The sequence below is a fragment of the Oratosquilla oratoria genome, chromosome 12 (assembly GCF_046742065.1).
Source record: "Oratosquilla oratoria isolate Oo_2021 chromosome 12, ASM4674206v1, whole genome shotgun sequence".
NCBI lineage: Eukaryota > Metazoa > Arthropoda > Malacostraca > Stomatopoda > Squillidae > Oratosquilla > Oratosquilla oratoria.
The window spans coordinates 65,624,065-65,643,094 of NC_134788.1; the positions used below are offsets into that span (position 1 = coordinate 65,624,065).

At 38.5% G+C, this 19,030-nt stretch overlaps 1 protein-coding gene across 4 annotated transcripts in view; it reads right to left on the bottom strand.

Annotated features, from left to right (window-relative positions):
- Window positions 1-2,230: 2,230 nt before the first annotated feature.
- The window catches only part of LOC143031945 (uncharacterized), a 38,782-nt gene continuing 21,982 nt past the window's right edge, over window positions 2,231-19,030 (bottom strand). For 3 of the 4 annotated variants that reach the window (XM_076196329.1, XM_076196330.1, XM_076196331.1), the window contains exon 2: window positions 2,231-5,296. In XM_076196329.1, the coding sequence (XP_076052444.1) occupies window positions 3,699-4,904 (1,206 nt within the window). In that variant the 5' untranslated portion in view covers window positions 4,905-5,296 and the 3' untranslated portion in view covers window positions 2,231-3,698. Of the gene's footprint in view, window positions 5,297-5,547; window positions 5,662-19,030 lie in introns of those variants that run through there. The other variant, XM_076196328.1, reaches the window with a different exon arrangement.

Below are 19,030 nucleotides of genomic sequence, written 5' to 3' on the forward strand. Positions count from 1 at the left end.
AGATTCTGGTCCTTTAGTGTTCCTTCCTTAGACGAACTTGAAGGGGGAGAATAGACGGAAACAGTACTATGCCCGATACGAGCCATCCGGACCTACCTCAAGAGAACTAAACATCTTAGACCAGAATTAAAGTGGTTGTTCGTCTCTACTAAAGGTAAGGCGAGGCCCATCACTTAAAATTCCATTTCTTACTGGATCAAGGAAGTCATCCGCAGAGCCTACGAAATGAGCCACACAGATTGCCCTAAAGCAAAAGCCCATGACCTGAGGGCAGTGGGTACCTCCCTAGTCTTCAGAAAGAATCTGTCAGTCAATTAGGTTCTTCAAGCAGATATATGGAAGAGCCAGAATACGCTCACTTCCTTTTACCTCAAAGTTATGTGGGAATCTTTAGGGAACTTCTCTTTGGGCCCCATAGTGGCCGCCCGAGAAGTCCTGAAATGATATACCCCTCCCCAATAGCACACATCCGACCCTGACAACTCATACATTCCCTTACCTCACCCGAGGGCTCTCAAGCATTCCAAGGGAATCAATTCAAGCCCTTCAGTGGTACAAAAGTGAGTCTCCACTCCTGGGAACAGAAATGGGTGCGCTTCAAAGTTTAGGGGAATGTATAGGGGTCTGGTCAACGTAGGTCTTAGCACACTAAAATTTCCTTGCGAAGATTTTCCAGGCTAGATAACAACTTCCTTCCCTCCTAAGTCCGAGTCTCCTATTGTAAGGAATACCGAAGAGTTTGTATTCTTTGGAACAAATGTAATTTTCACAGGAAAACTAATTTTTCCCTGACACAAACCTGAGGTACTCCTTACCTCTAATGGCCCTCCTCAACCACCCCTCTAAAAGTTTTTTCTCTCTTGCCTGACAAACCTTGTCATTAAATTCATACCTGGCTCAGAGAATGGAGTATAGTGTGCGAGACTTGTGGTGGAGGGGAAGGGCCCCCTTGCCCCAATAGGGCCCCTTACTGAGGATAAGCGTTGCACAGACCCACGGAGTGAGGATTTTAAAAACACAGTGTTTAGTGGTAGGAATATTGCTCTACACAAAGTATCCTATTGTAAGGAGTACCTCAGGTTTGTATCAGGCCACTTCATTAAATCAGCAATCCCCCTTCTCCATCCCCTCATGCAGAAAAGGAAAAAGACAGGGAGAAATTTCTTTGGGCTGCATCAATTTATTTTTCACACATACCCCATCACCCTCATGCCTGACAGCAAAATCTATATACAACCATTCTCCATTCACCCCTATCTTCTGTCCTTCCTCAACAGACATTTCCCTCTTTCTCAATGCCCCTTTTACTTCATACATCTCGTCCTAGGTCACCCCTGCCTTCCACACCTCTTTCACTAATCTTTCTTTACTCATTATTTCCATGGGTCCAAACCATCCCAATACTCTTTCATCAACCCTATCTCCCTACTCCCTTTCTCCTCTCCACCTTAAGGGTCGCTCTATCCAGCATAGTAACCCTAATCATACTTCTCAGGCACCTCTTCTCAAACACATTCTCTTCTCAAACACATTCAAACTTCTCTCTTCCTCTCTTATGTTCCATGTTTTTGGCCCATACAGTGCTGTTGGCACAATCACTCCTTCATACAATCTCTTAACATCCTTTTCCACCAAATGTGCCTAAATGCAGCCATTTTGTCAGTCCTGGTTCGTTCTTCCCGTGTGGTGAGGTCATCAAAACATATGGCCCGTAAAAGCAATGTGAATCTTGATTCACTTAGCCCAGCACGGTACAAAAGTGACACACGCAGAGGATCAAACATTTCCTTTGATGTTTGTTTATTAGCTTGTTTGGCTCCACTCTCTACAAGAATGCCAATGAGGGCCAATATTTCATCTGAACATGTGTGCCCACGTGATCCCTTTGCTTGATTAGCATATTCTGGTGCCAAAATATCGATTCTCTGGTTGGTGTAGGTTATATTTTGTGCCATATCTTCTGTGACAAACAGAAAAAAATCCCTAACTGCTTCTGATCCAAGGCTGTGGGCGAGATGCAGGGATGACCCATCATCCAGGAAGTGCAAGATACGAGAGGGAAGTGGGTAGAAGGCTCTTTTAGTATATATATATATTTTTTTTTTCATCAATATTTTCTTTGCTCATGTTATTCCTTAAAAGTAGGTCTTTGTGGGAAACTCTATTGATTTGTTCCCTTTTCCAAATAGAATTTGATATATTAGGTAAATAATAAACACTGAAATTGTATCATGTATTCAAATTTATTAAGCCAACAAGAACGATTTCATGGAGGGAATTGATAAGGTACTTATTATTTTATTTTGTAAAATGTGTGTGCACGCACACAGGCGCACAGATTAGAAGGGACAGTGTTCTTCATACAAATCACACTGGAATAGATTCTCATCAACGTGAGTCACCATGTGACATTTGAGAGACCTGAGTGAGTCCTCACGTGCTTTGTGAGACTCCTTTTGTGAGAGATCTGCATCGCACAGGTTGTGGTGAAAATAGTGTCTTCCACCACATGTGGTCCGTAGGTACGGAGGCTCCCGTCCTCCAATGGCTAGGGCCCTTGTAAAGAGCGAGAAAAAAAAGGTGGACACAGATGGATGTCACAGAGGTCATGGGAGACTACCAGGTAAAATTATTAATGAATCTAATATCAATATTAAACAATAACTAGAAGGATAGATCCAAGCTGTTGAATAAGGAGAAATAAAGGGGGAATGGGGTTGGAAGGAATAAAGCTAACAATCCTCTATTACTGTTTGATTGGGATACTACAGAACCGAAACAGCTACAAGGTTATCACTGGACAGTCAATCTGCTGTTCCACTGCCATTCCAGGAACAACTACTGCCATAACTATACAGTCTTCTGCTGGCATGGGTACTGCCACAACTATGTGGTCCTCTGCTGGAACTGGTACACTGCAAGTGTTGTAACACACAGCCACAACTATGTGGACTTCCTTCACTGCATGGCTGCTACACATTTCACGAGGTTTGTCAAAGATAACCTAATTGCTACACTTGCTCAAAGGCTTCTACCTTCATCAAACAACTACAACTGGAAATGAACAACTGGAACAACTACAAATTAGACTGCAACTGGGGCAACTACAAACTGGGGCGCAAATAGAAGTAAACTGGCCAAACTGTACTATGAATCAAACCCAACTGGCTACAAGTAAATCTATACGGCAACATGGTCAGTGAACGGATTTGAATAGATGAGGTGAAGAGCGCCATCTACGACTAATCAGTCGTCCACATACATGGACTGCAAAATGATTCAGGTACTCATGCCTCATGGGATCAAACAGCTTGGGTCTTTACCAGGAGAACAATTAATTTTTTTTGTACATAAACAGAGGACAAATTCCTTATAAATTGAACTGTAAGAATGAATTTTGTTCACTCATGAATGACCCTACAGGTAAAACAAAGGAAATGCCATGCAGGATTCTAAGTGTGTAGGTATCACTTGTGTAATTGCCTTTCTACTGGCTTAATCCAAGACATCAGAAAAGTGTGATCTTTTCATCATAAAGGTCATACAGGAATGGCTTCTCTCCAATGTCTTGTGACAGAAGTCTTATGTGAAAAACCAGAATCAAAGAGGTCACACTGGAAAGGCTTCTCTTCTGTGTGAGTCTTCATATGCTGTGTGGTATAACCCTTTTATGAAAAAGCAAAGCCGCACAGGTCACACTAAAAAACCTCTCCTGTGTGGCTCCTCATATGGTTTGTGAGATAATTCTTTCTTGAGAAAGCTGCATTGCACACGCAACACTGGAAAGGCTTCTCTCCTGTGTGGGTCCTCATATGGTTTGTGAGATCATCCTTTTGTGAAAAAGCAGAATTGCACAGGTCACACTGGAAAGGCTTCTCTCCTGTGTGGGTCCTCATATGTTTTGTGAGAGCACTCTTTTTTGAGAAAGCAGAATCACACAGGTCACATTGGAAAGGCTTCTCTCCGGTGTGGGTCATTGTATGATATTTAAGATGATCCTTTCGTGAAAAAGATGCAATGCACAGATCACACTTGAAAGGCTTTTCTCCTGTGTGGGTCCTCATATGGTTTGTGAGATCACAGTTTTGTGAAAAAGCAAAATTGCACAGGTCACATTGGAAAGGTTTCTCTCCTGTGTGGGTCCTCATATGTTGTGTGAGAGCACCCTTTTGTGAGAAAACAGAATCACACAGGTCACACTGGAAAGGCTTCTCTCCTGTGTGGGTCCTCATATGATACACGAGATGTTGCTTAAGTGAAAAAGCAGAATCACACAGTTCACACTGGAAAGGCTTCTCTCCTGTGTGGATCCTGATATGCTTTGTGAGATCACTCTTTTGTGAAAAAGCAGAATCACACATAGCACACTGGAAAGGCTTCTCTCCTGTGTGGGTCCTCATATGCATTGTGAGATCATACTTTCGTGAGAAAGCAGAAACACACAGGTCACACTGGAAAGGCTTCTCTCCTGTGTGGATCCTCTTATGACATATGAGATGTTGCTTTTGTGAAAAAGCAGAATCGCACTGGTCACATTGGAAATGCTTTTCTCCTGTGTGGATCCTCATATGCCTTGTGAGAGCGCCCTTTAGTGAGAAAGCAGAATCACACAGGACACATTGGAAAGGCTTCTCTCCTGTGTGGGTCCTCATATGATACACGAGATGATGCTTTCGTGAAAAAGCAGAATCACACAGGTCACACTGGAAAGGCTTCTCTCCTGTGTGAGTCCTTGTTTTCTTTGTGAGATCACCCTTTTGTGAGAAGCCAGAATTGTACAGGTCACACTGGAAAGGATTCTCTCCTGGGTGGGTCATCATGTGATCTTTGTGGAAACACTTTTGTGTGAAAGTTTTATTGCACAGGTCAACCTGGAATGGCTTCTCTCCAGTGCGGATGGTCATATGAAATTTGAGATGATTCTTTCATAAGAAAGCTGCATTGAACAGGTCACATTGAAAAGGCTATGGTGTGGGTTCTGATATACTGTGTGAGAGAACCCTTTTGTGAGAAAGTAGAACTGCACAGGTCACATTGGAAAGTCTTATTCCTGTGAGGGTCCTCACATGATCTTTGAAGTGACTTTTGTACCATTTGAGATCATGCTTTTGTGAGAAAGCAGAATTGCAAAGATTACACTAGAAGCGCTTCTCTACAGTGTGGATCATCACGTGATATCTAAGATAATTCATGATATAGCTGTGCTGTAGATGTCACACCAGATCCTCTTCATCATGTCACACACATGGATTCTATGGATAGCTCTTCCAAAGGAATGGTGATAGTTACCCTCTTCCTGGAAAAAAAGTAATCATATGTTTGATATCTCTTTGAAATTGTGTAATACACTATAATGGGATTGTGAATGTTGTGTACACAAACCATTTAATATTCAAGTCCCTTTGTACCTAAACAGACCCTTTGTACTTGCTATAACATAAAATAGATACAAATACTAACAAATGAGCTGTTATTATATATTGCATTCTACTTTTTTTTTTATTAGAAATGTACTGAAAACCATCCAGTAGCTACATGCATATGCACCCCATGACAACTGGAATGATTCAAATTTTTCAACCTACAGAGGCATTATATACACAAAACCTAGTCATCTTCCAAGAAGCCTGTGACTCCCTTACTAGTTGTGACATTTGTGTCATAATGCTATAAAAAAAATAAACAGATAAAATTAAATTAAATAAGTTCTTTTTGTGGAACCTTTATTTGATATATTATCTCAGTTTAGAAGGTGTCCCTGCCTATTAACCTTAATCAATTCTGAAGTTGGACATTATACGAGTTTTTATACCATTTACAAAGGATTACAAAGGCGGAGCATGCCGACAGGAGACCTTTTGATCCATATCTAGGTCGGATGCGAAAAAAAAATCATATTAATAATAAAATAATAAATAAAAACTATGATAATGTAAATAACAAATAAAATACATTAATAAATGTATAGGTATAGTTAAATAATAAACAAACAGGTAAATAGTAAATAATAATAAATTGACATATAACTAATAATAAATGACAATCAGACAGACAAATGATAACAAAACAAAAACAAATAATATAAGATAAATTATAATCATTACAGCATCTTAGGTATTTAACTAAATGATTCTTAAAGCTTCGAACTGAACTACATTGCACTACCTGTGCAGGAAGTTTATTCCATTCATCAACTACACAGTTGGCAAAGTTGTTTCTACCTACTTCCAAATTGAACCTATTTCTGGACAGTTTGAGACCATTGTTTCTTGTCTGATTCTCATTCAATGTAAAAATTTTGTCACTTTTGATGTTGTCAATTCCCTTTAGAATTTTAAAGACCTGTATCAAGTCACCTCTGAGTCTACGCATTTTTAGGGAAAACAGATTCATATGTTTTAGTCTATTTTCGTATGATTTATTTTTGATATTTGGAATCAGTTTTGTGGCTCGCCGTTGTACTTTCTCCAGTCTGTCAATGTCTTTAATGAGATTCAGTGACCATACGGAAACAGCATATTGCAAATGTAGATGAACTAACGATTTATATAGCTTGTTAATGAGTGATGGACTTTTGAAATCAAAAGATCGCGCAATCAGTCCTAGAATCTTATTTGCTTTCTTAGAGGCTGAAATACACTGCTTGGATGATTTGAGGTCGTTACTGATAATTACGCCAAGATCTTTTTCACTATCCACTTTTGTTAACGAATTTCCAAATAACTTGTAATCGTACTTACTGTTATTTTTACCTATGTGCATTACCTTGCATTTACTTGTGTTAAATTTCATTAGCCACTTTTCAGACCATTGCTGTAATTCATCTAAATCTTCTTGAATATCTAATTGGTTTGAGTGATCATTTGCCACTCCGCAGTTTTGTATCATCAGCAAATTTGGAAACAGTGGATTTTAGTCCATGGTCAATATCATTTATATATACTATGAATAGAAGTGGCCCAAGAACGGAACCCTGAGGAACTCCACTTGCAACACTTTTCCATCCAGAAGTTTTTCCATTTAAAACAACTCTCTGTTTTTGACCATTCAACCAATTACTAGTCCAACCTAATAGGCTACCACTTATTCCATGCAAAGCTAATTTAGTAAGTAGCCTTTCGTGTGGGACGGTATCAAAAGCTTTTGCAAAGTCTAGATATACTAAATCTATACTGTTTCTTTTGTCATAATTCGAGATAACTGTGTTGTTGAATTCGAGTAAGTTAGTCACGCAAGAACGTTTGCGTCTGAAACCATGCTGGCTATCATTTATCAAATGGTTACTTTCTAAATGATGTTTGATAGCATCTCTGATGATAGTTTCCATTATTTTTCCTACGATTGAAGTCAAACTTATAGGCCTATAGTTATTTGGTTTCTTTTTGTCACCTTTTTTGAATATGGGAGTAACGTTAGCTAGCTTCCATTCTCTTGGGACATCTCCGGATATGATGGATTTCTTGAAAATAATTTCTAATGGAACAGCAATCTCATTTTTCATTTCCTTTAAGATTCTTGGATGCCAACAGTCAGGCCCTGGTGTTTTATTAACTTTGAGTTTGTCTATACACCTTTTCATTTTTTCTTTTGTTATATTTACCGTAGTAAGTTTACCCTAGACTTTTCACAGGTTTCAGTTTGGAATTCACCTTGAGGTGTTTCGTTTATGAATACCGAGCTAAAATAATTGTTTAAGATATTACACATTCCTTCATTTGAATATTCAAGTTGACCGTCAGCAGATAATAGTGGACCAATGTGATTCCTAACAACCTTTTTATCTCTAATGTAACTATAGAATTCTTTGGGATTCTCTTTAGATTTCTCAGCGATGTTCATTTCGTATTGTCGTTTTCTTTTTCTTATCATCTTTTTTAAATCTCTCTGTATTGATACATAACTTTCATAGTCATTAGATGCACCCGAGCACTTATATTTCTTATAAGTCTGTCTCTTTTTAGCAATACTTTTTTCAGTTTCTTTGTCGAGCCACTTTGGGCGAGCCTGATTTGGGGGACGTCTGTCCTTAAAAGGAATGTAAGTTTGAATCATCTTAGTGAGCATATTTTGAAATATTTCCCACATCTGATCTACAGGTCTTTCATTTAATTTTGCCTCCCAATCTGTAAGCTGAAGCTCCTGACGTAGTCCTATGAACTGAGCTTTACTGAAATCGGGTATTTTAGAAACACAAGTATCTATTCTAAAATTGTTTAGGAGTTTGAATCTAACTAGGTTGTGATCGCTATTTGCAACAGATTCACCGACTTCTACATCAGTTACCATGCTTTCGCGGCTAGTGATCAAAAGATCGAGTAAGTTTCCATATCTTGAGGGCTCTTTTACATGCTGAATTAAGTAATTGTCACCAAGAAAATCAAACAAGCGACTACCTATATGGCCATGTTCAAGGGTCATCCTATCAATATCAGTAAAATTGAAATCACCCATTATCAATAAATCTTGGTTGCAGAAACTAGACAGTTCTTGAAATAACAGTTTGTCGTCTGCTAATGATAATGTCTTTGGCCTATATATTACACCTATATTCATTTTTTGTCCATTTGTTTGGGTTAACTCAACCCACAAACTATCATATGCATCCTGTTTCACTTTCTCTAAAACACAAGCATGAACATTGTTTTTAACGTACAATAGAACACCCCCACCTTTCTTGTGGTTTCTATCCTGATGAAAGTGTTTAAATCCCGCAATATTAAATTCAGCTTCGAACCCTGTACCATTTAACCATGTCTCAGTTATTCCTATCATATCGAGATATTCGCTTTTGACATACGCCTGTATTTCTTGAAATTTGTTTCTAATACTACGAGCATTAAAGTACATGGTTTTAAGAAACTCGTGATTATTTCTTTTTGACACATTTTGAATTTCAATATCATGTCTTACATTATCATTTTGTTTTTCATTTATACCTTGCTCTATATTATTATTTGGTCCTTCATTGACGTTCAATGCCTCATTAACATTTCTCCCATCAAAATTAACATTTCCCCCATCACGGACTTCTGGTCGATCACGGTCATCCGATCTCTTTTGTACATTTTGTCCCTCATTGAAAATGACAGCCTAATTGCTGAGATCATTTGATCAAGGAATGTATTTGACAGTGAGGATTATCACTGTCCCAACTTCTTCAATGATGCTGAAGAATGTGCTACCAAGCTTCACCATGCCCCTACATCTAACTGGTTTGTGACATACTATAACAAAAATAGAAGTAACTTTATATCCATGATGCTAAGTATCTAGAGACATTGGAGTGTTCCCTAATAATAACCTCAAAATATAGGGTAAAGATGATCCAAGGTAAGGATTTAACACTGGCCATGATGTTCCTCCATGTACCTTGTCCATCAGATGGAATTTACAAATCCATCAAACCACATATCTACAACCAAGGCAAACACAAATTCTCAGGAATATTAATTATGCCCTGACAATGTTCACATTGACAAAAAGAAAGTGAATCAATATTGGTCCTTTTTCTCTCCCAATAAAAGCTTTCATCAACTGACTTTTACAGTGTTACCAGTGTCATGAGTTTCGCCATGGAAGGAAGAACTGTACAAATTGTCTACGATGTGGTCATTGCTCTGTCCGTGACTCACACCCTACTCCTGATTGTGAATCAGAACTACATTGTTTCCATAGCAGAGTAGTTCACTTAATACATTCTCAACAATGCAAGGAGTACTGTCTTGAACAAAACATTCTTCAGCTGGCTAGACTTGGTAGTGCCAAGCAAGTTCTTCATTTTAGACAAATGGATGGTGCGGCAAAAACACATGCCTCCTCCCTCTGCTCCATCAAATACAGTTAGGGCACCTTCCTGCCTTTCTCAACCACCAATTGTCCCCCTCCCCCATCCCCACTCCTGTATCAATCCTGCTCCTGCTGTTACAGTCCAGAACAAGTTCTTTATTTTGTAAAATCACACTGTATCATCACCAAATCCCTCCACCTCATCTTAAGCAAAGTATTCCATTGCATCTTCAACAAAACCCTCTTCTACATCATCAGCAAAATCCTCCGCAGAATTTTCAGCAACATCACAGACTGCCAAAACAGAAGCCCATATCGCAGAAGTCCATGCTCACACAGATTCCCAATCAATAACCCATACTAAGGATAGTAAATCAATACACACCTTTTCAACAACAACATCTGGTATGCAGCAATGTGTTACCAGAATTTTTTGCTAGACCCTCTGATATCCATCCCTCCAAATCCTTATAGAAAATGAGATGAGATATAGGAATATTTCATGGAATTAAGAGATTACAGAGCTAAAGATAGAAATCATGGACCTAAACATTGAATACACTGTAATGTATGACACGAGTGAATAGAAAAAGAATTAATCAAAGTAAAAATGACAGGAAAAACAAAGATACCACTAATAGTGAGGCCTGAAAAAAGAAGAGGTGAATGAACAAATTAACCCATTCAACTCCGATGACAAGATGTCTTGTCATTTGGTCAAATAAAACAAAAAATCATAAAACACCAAAATGTTTGATCAAACACCAGAAAAATATGACGTCAGTCCTCGCTTCGCTGCGAGCGAAGCGAGGACCGGCGTCATATTTTTCTGGTGTTTGATCAAACATTTTGGTGTTTTATGATTTTTTGTTTTATTTGACCAAATGACAAGACATCTTGTCATCGGAGTTGAATGGGTTAAGGAGGTGACCAAGAAGGTTGGAGGAAATATAAGAGAGGAAGAACTATGGGAAATCAGAAAGTAATGGAAAAAAGACCAGGAAAACCAAAAGATAGATTTTAAAGAAATTATCCAACAAGTGAAAGATAATGCAAAAGCAACAGTTGTTAAAGTAGTCAAAGAGAAAGAAAACTGGGCTACAGATACAGTGGAAAAAAGTATGTACATAGTAGTATATGGTATAGAGGAAAAACATAACTTAGGTACTTACATACATACATACATATACCAAGGCTTTTTCCCCCTTACAAGGGGGGTAGCCAAAAAGAAAAAGGCATAAAATCATTCCCACCCATTCCATCCCTGAATACACTCCACACCCCTCCACCCTCCCTCTTATCTTAGCACCTCCTGAAATGACGGGTCATCCCTGCACCTTGTCCACTGCCCTGGGTCAGAGGCAGTGTCGCAAGACACAGCACATCCACAGCAAGGCCGCTTCATTAAATCGGCGACCCCCCCTCTCCATCCCCCATTGCATAAAATGAGAGGACGGGGAGAAATCCCTTCAGGCTGCGTCAAATTTTGCTCATACATACTACCTCACCCCCCATTCCACCTCATGCTATCACAACATCATCCATATACAACCATTCTCCATTCACCCCTGTCTTCTGTCTTCTCCCGTCCTTCCTCAACAGACATTCCCCTCTTCCCCAAAGCCCCCTTCACCCCATCCATCCACCTCATCTTAGGACGTCCCCTCATGTTCACTCCCTCCACATCTCTTTTTCTTTCTTCACTCATTCTTTCCATGTGTCCAAACCATCCTAATATTCTTTCATCAACCCTATCTCCCAGCTCCCTTTCCACCCCCATTCTCCTTCTCACCTCCTCATTTCTCACTCTATCTAGCCTAGTAACCCCCATCATACTTCTCAGACACCTCATCTCAAACACATTCAAACTCCTCTCTTCTTCTCTTATGTTCCATGTTTCTGCCCCATACAGTGCTGTTGGCACAATCACTCCTTCATACAGTCTCCTCTTAGCATCCATTCCCAAATGTCTATTCCTCATTACACTCTTTAATCCACCAAGGCATTTACTCGCTTCTCTCAATCTACATTCTACCTCCACTTTCACTCCACCTTTCCCTGCCACATTTGCACCCAAGTATCTAAAACTATCCACCTTGGTACTTAAGAAAAAAATAGAAAAAAAGAAATACCTGTAGCAAGAAAAATTCTGAAAGAAGTGCAAAGCAAAGAGTAAGAAATAGAAAAGGAAATAGAAGTGTATAGAATAGGGCAATACACACACACACACACACACAGCTTTCCCCATAGAATAATAGACATTTGGAACAAGTTAGATGAGAAAGTGGTGTGTGCTAAAACAATACACAAATTTAAAAACAGTCTAGATAAAATGAGATATGAAGATGGGACACCACACAAACTGGGTTAAATTCTCTAATGAGGAAATAGGTACTATGTTTGCATCTTTCCAATCTTGCGGTACCTTTCCTTTTCTGAGTGAAAAGTCTATTATCTTGTATAATTTGTCTGTCAGTTCATCTATACACTCTTTCAATATCCAATTTGCAATTCCATCCGGTCCACGCGATTTCCTAACATCTAGGTTTTTTATTTGGTCTCTTATTTCTTTCTGTGTTGCCTTTCTTTCATTTTTGGTGATCTTCCTTGTTGTCCATCTTCCCAAAATTGTGAGCTCTCAATTGTAAAAACAGACCTGAAATGTCTGATCATAACTTCTGTCATTTCTGTAACATCTATATATTCTTTATCTCCTTCACACAATTTCACTATTTCATGTTTATCCTTTAGTTTTTCAGTAATATATCTGTAAAAGAGTTTAGGTTGATCCTTACATTTGTCTATAATAACTTTTTCATAATTTCTTTTTTCTTTCCTGAATATTCGTTCCTAATTTTTTTTTTCTTTTTTTTTTATGTTTGCTATTTGGATTTTTTTTTAAGCTTTGTCTCTTCTGTCTCTAGCCTCACCTTTTGTTATACCAACACTTTATATAAATCTCTTTTTGTTTCTTTTTTTTTTTGTACATATTTGTGAATTCCTTCCTCATATTTTTCTTTGAATATGTTCCATTTGTCTTCCATCTTTGTTTCCTCATTAGAAAATTTATCCCAGTTTGTGTTTTGGAGATTTTCTTAGTTTTACAAAATCCGTTTTGTTGTACATGAATCTTCCTTCTCTATGTTTATCATTCCTACCTACATTGTGCTGTTCTTTTAATTCAAACTCTATTAGTATATGGTCACTCTTTCCAATTGGTGTTTTATACTCCATTTTGTTCACAATATTTGGTTCAGAAGTTAATAGTAAGTCTAGATTCGATGGGTCCTCATTGTTTCTACATCTAGTATTTTCCTTAACCCATTTTGTGTGTGTGTGTGTGTGTGTGTGTGTGTGTATTTACCTAGTTGTATTTTACAGAAAGGGGAGCTATGCTCGTGGTGTCCCGTCTTCATATCTCATTTTATCTAAACTATTTTTAAATTCATGTATTGTTTTTGCACACACCACTTTCTCATCTAACTTGTTCCAACTGTCTATTACTCTGTGAGGAAAGCTGTTCTTTTTCAGATCTCTTCTATAGCTGTCTTTTGTGTGTGTGTGTGTGTGTATTTACCTAGTTGTATCTTACGGGAAAGGGAGCTACGTTCGTGGTATTCGTCTTTGTATCTCATTTGCTCTTAAATTCATCTGTGGTGTTTGCACACACTATTGTTCCATCCAATTTGTTCCAGACATCCACCACTCAGTGTGGAAAGCTGTTCTTTTTCAGATACCTTCTATAATTGTCCTTTTTGAGTTTCTTTTCATGTTCCCTTGTATTTCTTTTATCCCAATTCAGTAAATCTTCTCTATCAAGGATTTCCATACCTCTTATGATTCTATAAATGGTCAATAGGTCACCTCTCTCTCTTCTTTGTTCCAGAATTGGTAATTCCAGTTTTGACAATAACTCCTAATATGGCAGCTTTGAAATGTTGGGGCCATCTTCATAGTTGCTTTTTGGATTCTTTCAATTTTCCTTATATTCTTTTTAGTACTGGGTGTCCATAGTGTCACTGTGTACTCCAGTCTTGGTCTTATCAGTATGACTAGTATTTTCTTCGCCATTTCTTCATCCAAGTAGGTAAAAGTCACCTTTATTAATCTTAGCAAGTTGTAGGTTTCTCCAATGATTTTATTTATCTGTTTATCAGGGGACATATCTCTAGTGATGATTATTCCCAGTTCTGGATCCTCCTGGGCATTGAATTGGCAAGTTTGGTAAAGTAGGTGGCGTCCATTGTTCCCCACATCTCCTTCAGCTTTCAATGCCTTTTTCTTTTTGGCTACCCCCCATGTAAGGGGGGAAAAGCCTTTGGTATATGTATGTATCAAAAGCAGATGAATTAAACATCTGGAAGAAAATTATATACTGAATCCAAAACAATTTGGATTTAGACACAGATGATCAATTGTCACTAACATGATTTGCTTTTACTAAAGGCTAAGAGAAATAATGCAGGAAAGGGTCGGATGGGCAGATTGTGCTTTCCTGGATCTACAAAAAGCACTTGATAGAGTACCACACATAAAGCTATTAAAAAGAATTGAAACAATAGGTGGTGGACAAGGAAAGTTATTGGAACGGATGGAAGACTTCTTGAACGGGAGAAAAATGAGGGTGGTACTTAGAGACAAAATCTCGACCTGGGAAGAAATAATAAGTGAAGTCCCACAAGGTTCAGTATTGGCTCCGATATATAATGTTTGCCATATATATAAATGACATGGATGAAGGTGTGAAACGTCATATGAACTTCTTTGCAGATGATGCAAAACTACTAAAGAAAGTAAGTACAGAGGAAGACTATGAATCACTACAGAAAGACCTGGACAAAGTCTGGGAATGGAGTCAAAAGTGGGAAGTGAACTTCAACATCAAGAAATATAGTATAATGGAGTTTGGAAAAAGTAAAAATAGAATATCAGGGCAATATAAAATTGGTACAAAGGAAGTTAAAAAAAGTTAGCTCGGAAAGGGACCTAGGAGTAATTATCAGCAAAGACATGTCACCAGACAAGCATATCAACAAAATCAACAAAATAGTTGGAGAAACCTTCAATTTACTAAGATCAATGAAAGTGGCCTTTAACTATTTCAATGAGGAAATGGTAAAGAAAATATTAGTTACACTGATAAGTCAAAGATTGGAGTATGCTGCAACATTATGGACAACCAGTACTAAAAACAATATAAAAAAATTAGAAAGAATTCAAAGAGCAACAATAAAGATGGCACTAGCACTCTAAATTGACATACAAAGATTGTCCAAACTAGAACTACCAACCCTGGAACAAAGAAGAGAAAGAGGAAATCTACTGACCATTTACAGACTTATGAAAGGGATGGAAGTCCTAGACAGAGATGATTTATCAAAGTGGGATAGGAGAAAAACAAGAGGACATGAAAAACTCAAAAAGGATAGTTATAGAAGAGATCTGAAAAAGAATAGCTTCCCACACAGAGTGGTGGATATCTGGAGCAAACTGGATGAGGCAACAGTGTGTGCAAAAACTAATTTGATGCTGAGAGATACAAAGACGGGTCACTACAAGCACAGCTCTCTTCCCATATAATACAATTAGGTAAACACACACACACACATATATATACATACAGTCACTATCCGAGTTATGACGCACGCGAGTTACGACCACCCGTACTTACGACCACGTCTAGATGTCTATTATGAGTTTACTGTATATGTCTGGCAGCACAGCGTGTAAGATAGTTGTAGCAGCCCGGCATCGCACACGACATTTATGGCAGAGATGGAAAAGTTGCTATACACGTGGTTGGAAGATAATAGGCAAAGAAATGTGAAACAGATGTTGCAAACAGTGCAAAGTAAGGCTACAAGTTAATTTCGCATGTTGAAAGAATATACAGGTGAAGAATACGCTTCACATGAATTCATAGCGAGTGCTGGGTGGTTTCGTCGCTTTCGAGAGTGTTACCAGGTTCACCACGTGTTGTCGAAAGGTGAGGCTCCTAGCAGTGATGCGCATGCAGCTAAGCCATTTGTGGAAGAATTTGATAAATTAATTAAGGATGAAGTATATTTACGTATTTAAGATCACGTCTAGCAGATGCCTATTATGAGTTTACTAATAAGAGTACTTTATAATAAGTATTTTCTTTCTTTAACCTACCATATCATATTAACAACTAAGCAACTGAAAACAATTCTGTATACAACTGTAGGAGAGAAGCCAACTGCAGAGTATGGGATCCAATGTATTTAACACTTCGCCCAGCAGGGCTTCTTCAGAAATAACAGTGGATTTTTTTTTTTTTTTTTTAAGGCTATCGATTCATAAGATGGTCATTAAGCCTGATTTGAATTTGTACAGTCTCGACGTTGTTATGTGTGTGAACACAGTGGGCAAACATCTGACTCCTTATATAACCCGAGCTTACGGGGAGAAACGAACATGAAACTGGTGTAAACACAGTTTGCGTAAATTGCTCGCTACTTTGTTTTTAAAATTGCTAAAGGTTTATTTATTGTAAAAAATACATTGTTTTGATTTATATTATCAATGAGAGATATAAAAGCAGATTCAAAACATCTACTTTTCATAGTATGGATTTCATATTATCTTAGAAATATTCCAGTCAGCATTGTGGCCTGTATCGTATCTATGTATAACAATGGCATTATTCATATTAAAAGTTTTCATATCATATACTAAGAAAAATTATAAAAATTAAAATAAAAGGCATAGTGATAAACAGTAAACAACTTGTATATAATAGTATTCAGTAGAAAAAGTTACTTAAAAATGCAACAGATTGATATCATGTATCCCAGAGTATAACCCTCGTGTCGGCCATTTTAATGGGATCCGACTTACGACTGGTTGGTCGGAACCAGTCTAGGTCGTAACTTGGATAGTAACTGTATATATATATATATACACACACACACACACACCAAGGCTTTTTTCCTCCTTATAAGGGAGGTAGCTGAGTCAAAAAGCTCACACCCATTCCACTCTCATCCACCACCATTTCCTCCCTCTCATCTGAGATCATTATGAATGATGGGTCATCCCTGTATCCCTCCCACTGCTCTGGGTCAGAAGCGATGCAGCAAGACACAGTACATCCATGGCAAAGATGCTTCACTGAATTGGTGGCACCCCCTCTCCATCACCCTCATACAGAAAAAGAGAAGACCTTAAATCAGGCTTACACTGTCATACAATGTATAAGGAGACTTGCTCAATTTTCGGCCAATCAGGAGACTAAATTTCATTTGGAGGCAAGTCTTATACTAGTGGTTACACCTGGTCAAGATTGAGGGAAGACAAAGAGAACACAAATCAGAGGCCTCACCTACTCAAGCTGAACTTGATCTGGACATATAGGTCACATGACCTTCATCCAGTGCCTATGTACGACTGCTTAAGGAAAGGTATAACTGCTCATATTATAATGCAATGACTTCTAATTGATATGACATGGACATGTGGAGTGAATATAAAGAAATATCTTACTCACAAAAATATCATAATCAGTGCCCACCGAATTGCAGCTGAACTTTATGAATTCTTGATTTTCCTACTGTATGAAGGAGTGATTGTGCTGACAGCACTGTATGGGTCAGAAACATTGGAACATAAAAGAGGAAGAGAGAAGGAGTTTGAATGTGTTTGAGATGAGGTGTCTGAGAAGTATGATGGGGGTTACTAGGCTAGATAGAGTGAGAAATGAGGAGGAGAATAGGGGTGGAAAGGGAGTCGGGAGATAAGGTTGATGAAAGAGTATTAGGATGGTTTGGGCACATGGAAAAAATGAGTGAAGAAAGACTAGTAAAAGAGGTATGGAAGGCAGATGTGGAGGGAGTGAACATGAGGGGATGTCCTAGGACGAGATGGATGGATGGGGTGAAGGGGGCTTTGGGGAAGAGGGAAATGTCTGTTGAGGAAGGACGGGAGAGGACAGAAGACAGGGGTGAATGGAGAATGGTTGTATATGGATGATGTTGTGATGCACGAGGTGGGGGAATGGGTGGTGAGGTAGTATGTGTGAGCAAAATTTGACGCAGCCTGAAGGGATTTCTCCCCGTCTTCTCCTTTTATGCATAGGGGGACAGAGAGGGAGTGGTCGCCGATTTAATTAAGCGGCCTTGCTGTGGATGTGCTGTGCCTTGCGACACTGCCTCTGACCCAGGGTAGTGGACAAGGTGCAGGGATGACCCGTCATCCAGGAGGTGCTAAGATGGGAGGGAGGGTGGAGGGGAGTGTATTTAGGGATGGAATGATTCTATGCCTTTTTCTTTTTGGCTACCTCCCTTGTAAGGGGGAAAAAACCTTGGTATATGTATGTATGTACTATATGTGATTTTCCCACTGAGGAGGACTGAATGGAGCTCCATCCCCAATAACAATGTGAGTAAATAGAATACACACATTGATAAACATAAAGATACTTGCCAATCTCAACTTTTTAATTGCTGCCAATGTTAATATATTCACCTCTTCACTCTGGGGCACATCGCACATCTGGCAGCATTAGCTGCCCGACGTGCGATGTTGCATCATAATAATCGCATTATAAAAAATAAAGTCAGTGCTCAATTGTTCGTTCTCTTTCACCCATGTATTTTGATAACCATAGAAAATTGATGAAGCCAGTTTAGAGAGAATGGAAATTACGTAGGTACAACTACAATAAATATAATCAAAATGCCGACGTCAGCATCATCGAGTACCCCCTTGCTCCTCATGCCGCCTACGTAGGCATCACCGTATGGATGTAGTTAAATGGTACAGAGTTCGAAGCTGAATTTAATATTGTGGGATTTAAACACTTTCATCAGGATAGAAACCACAAGAATGGTGGGGGTGTTCTGTTGTACGTTAAAAACAATGTTCATGCTTGTGTTTTAGAGAAAGTGAAACAGGATGCATATGTTAGTTTGTGGGTTGAGTTAACCAAAACGAATGGACAAAAAATTAATGTAGGTGTATTATATAGGCCAAAGACATTATCATTAGCAAATGACAAACTGTTAATTCAAGAACTGTCTAGTTTATACAACTGGGATTTATTGATTATGGGTGATTTCAATTTTACTGACATTGATTGGATGGCCCTTGAACATGGCCATATAGGTAGTCGCTTGATTGATTTTCTTGGTGACAATTACTTAATTCAGCATGTAAAAGAGCCCAAATGATATGGAAACTTACTCAATCTATTGATCACTAGCCGAGAAAGCATGGTAACTGA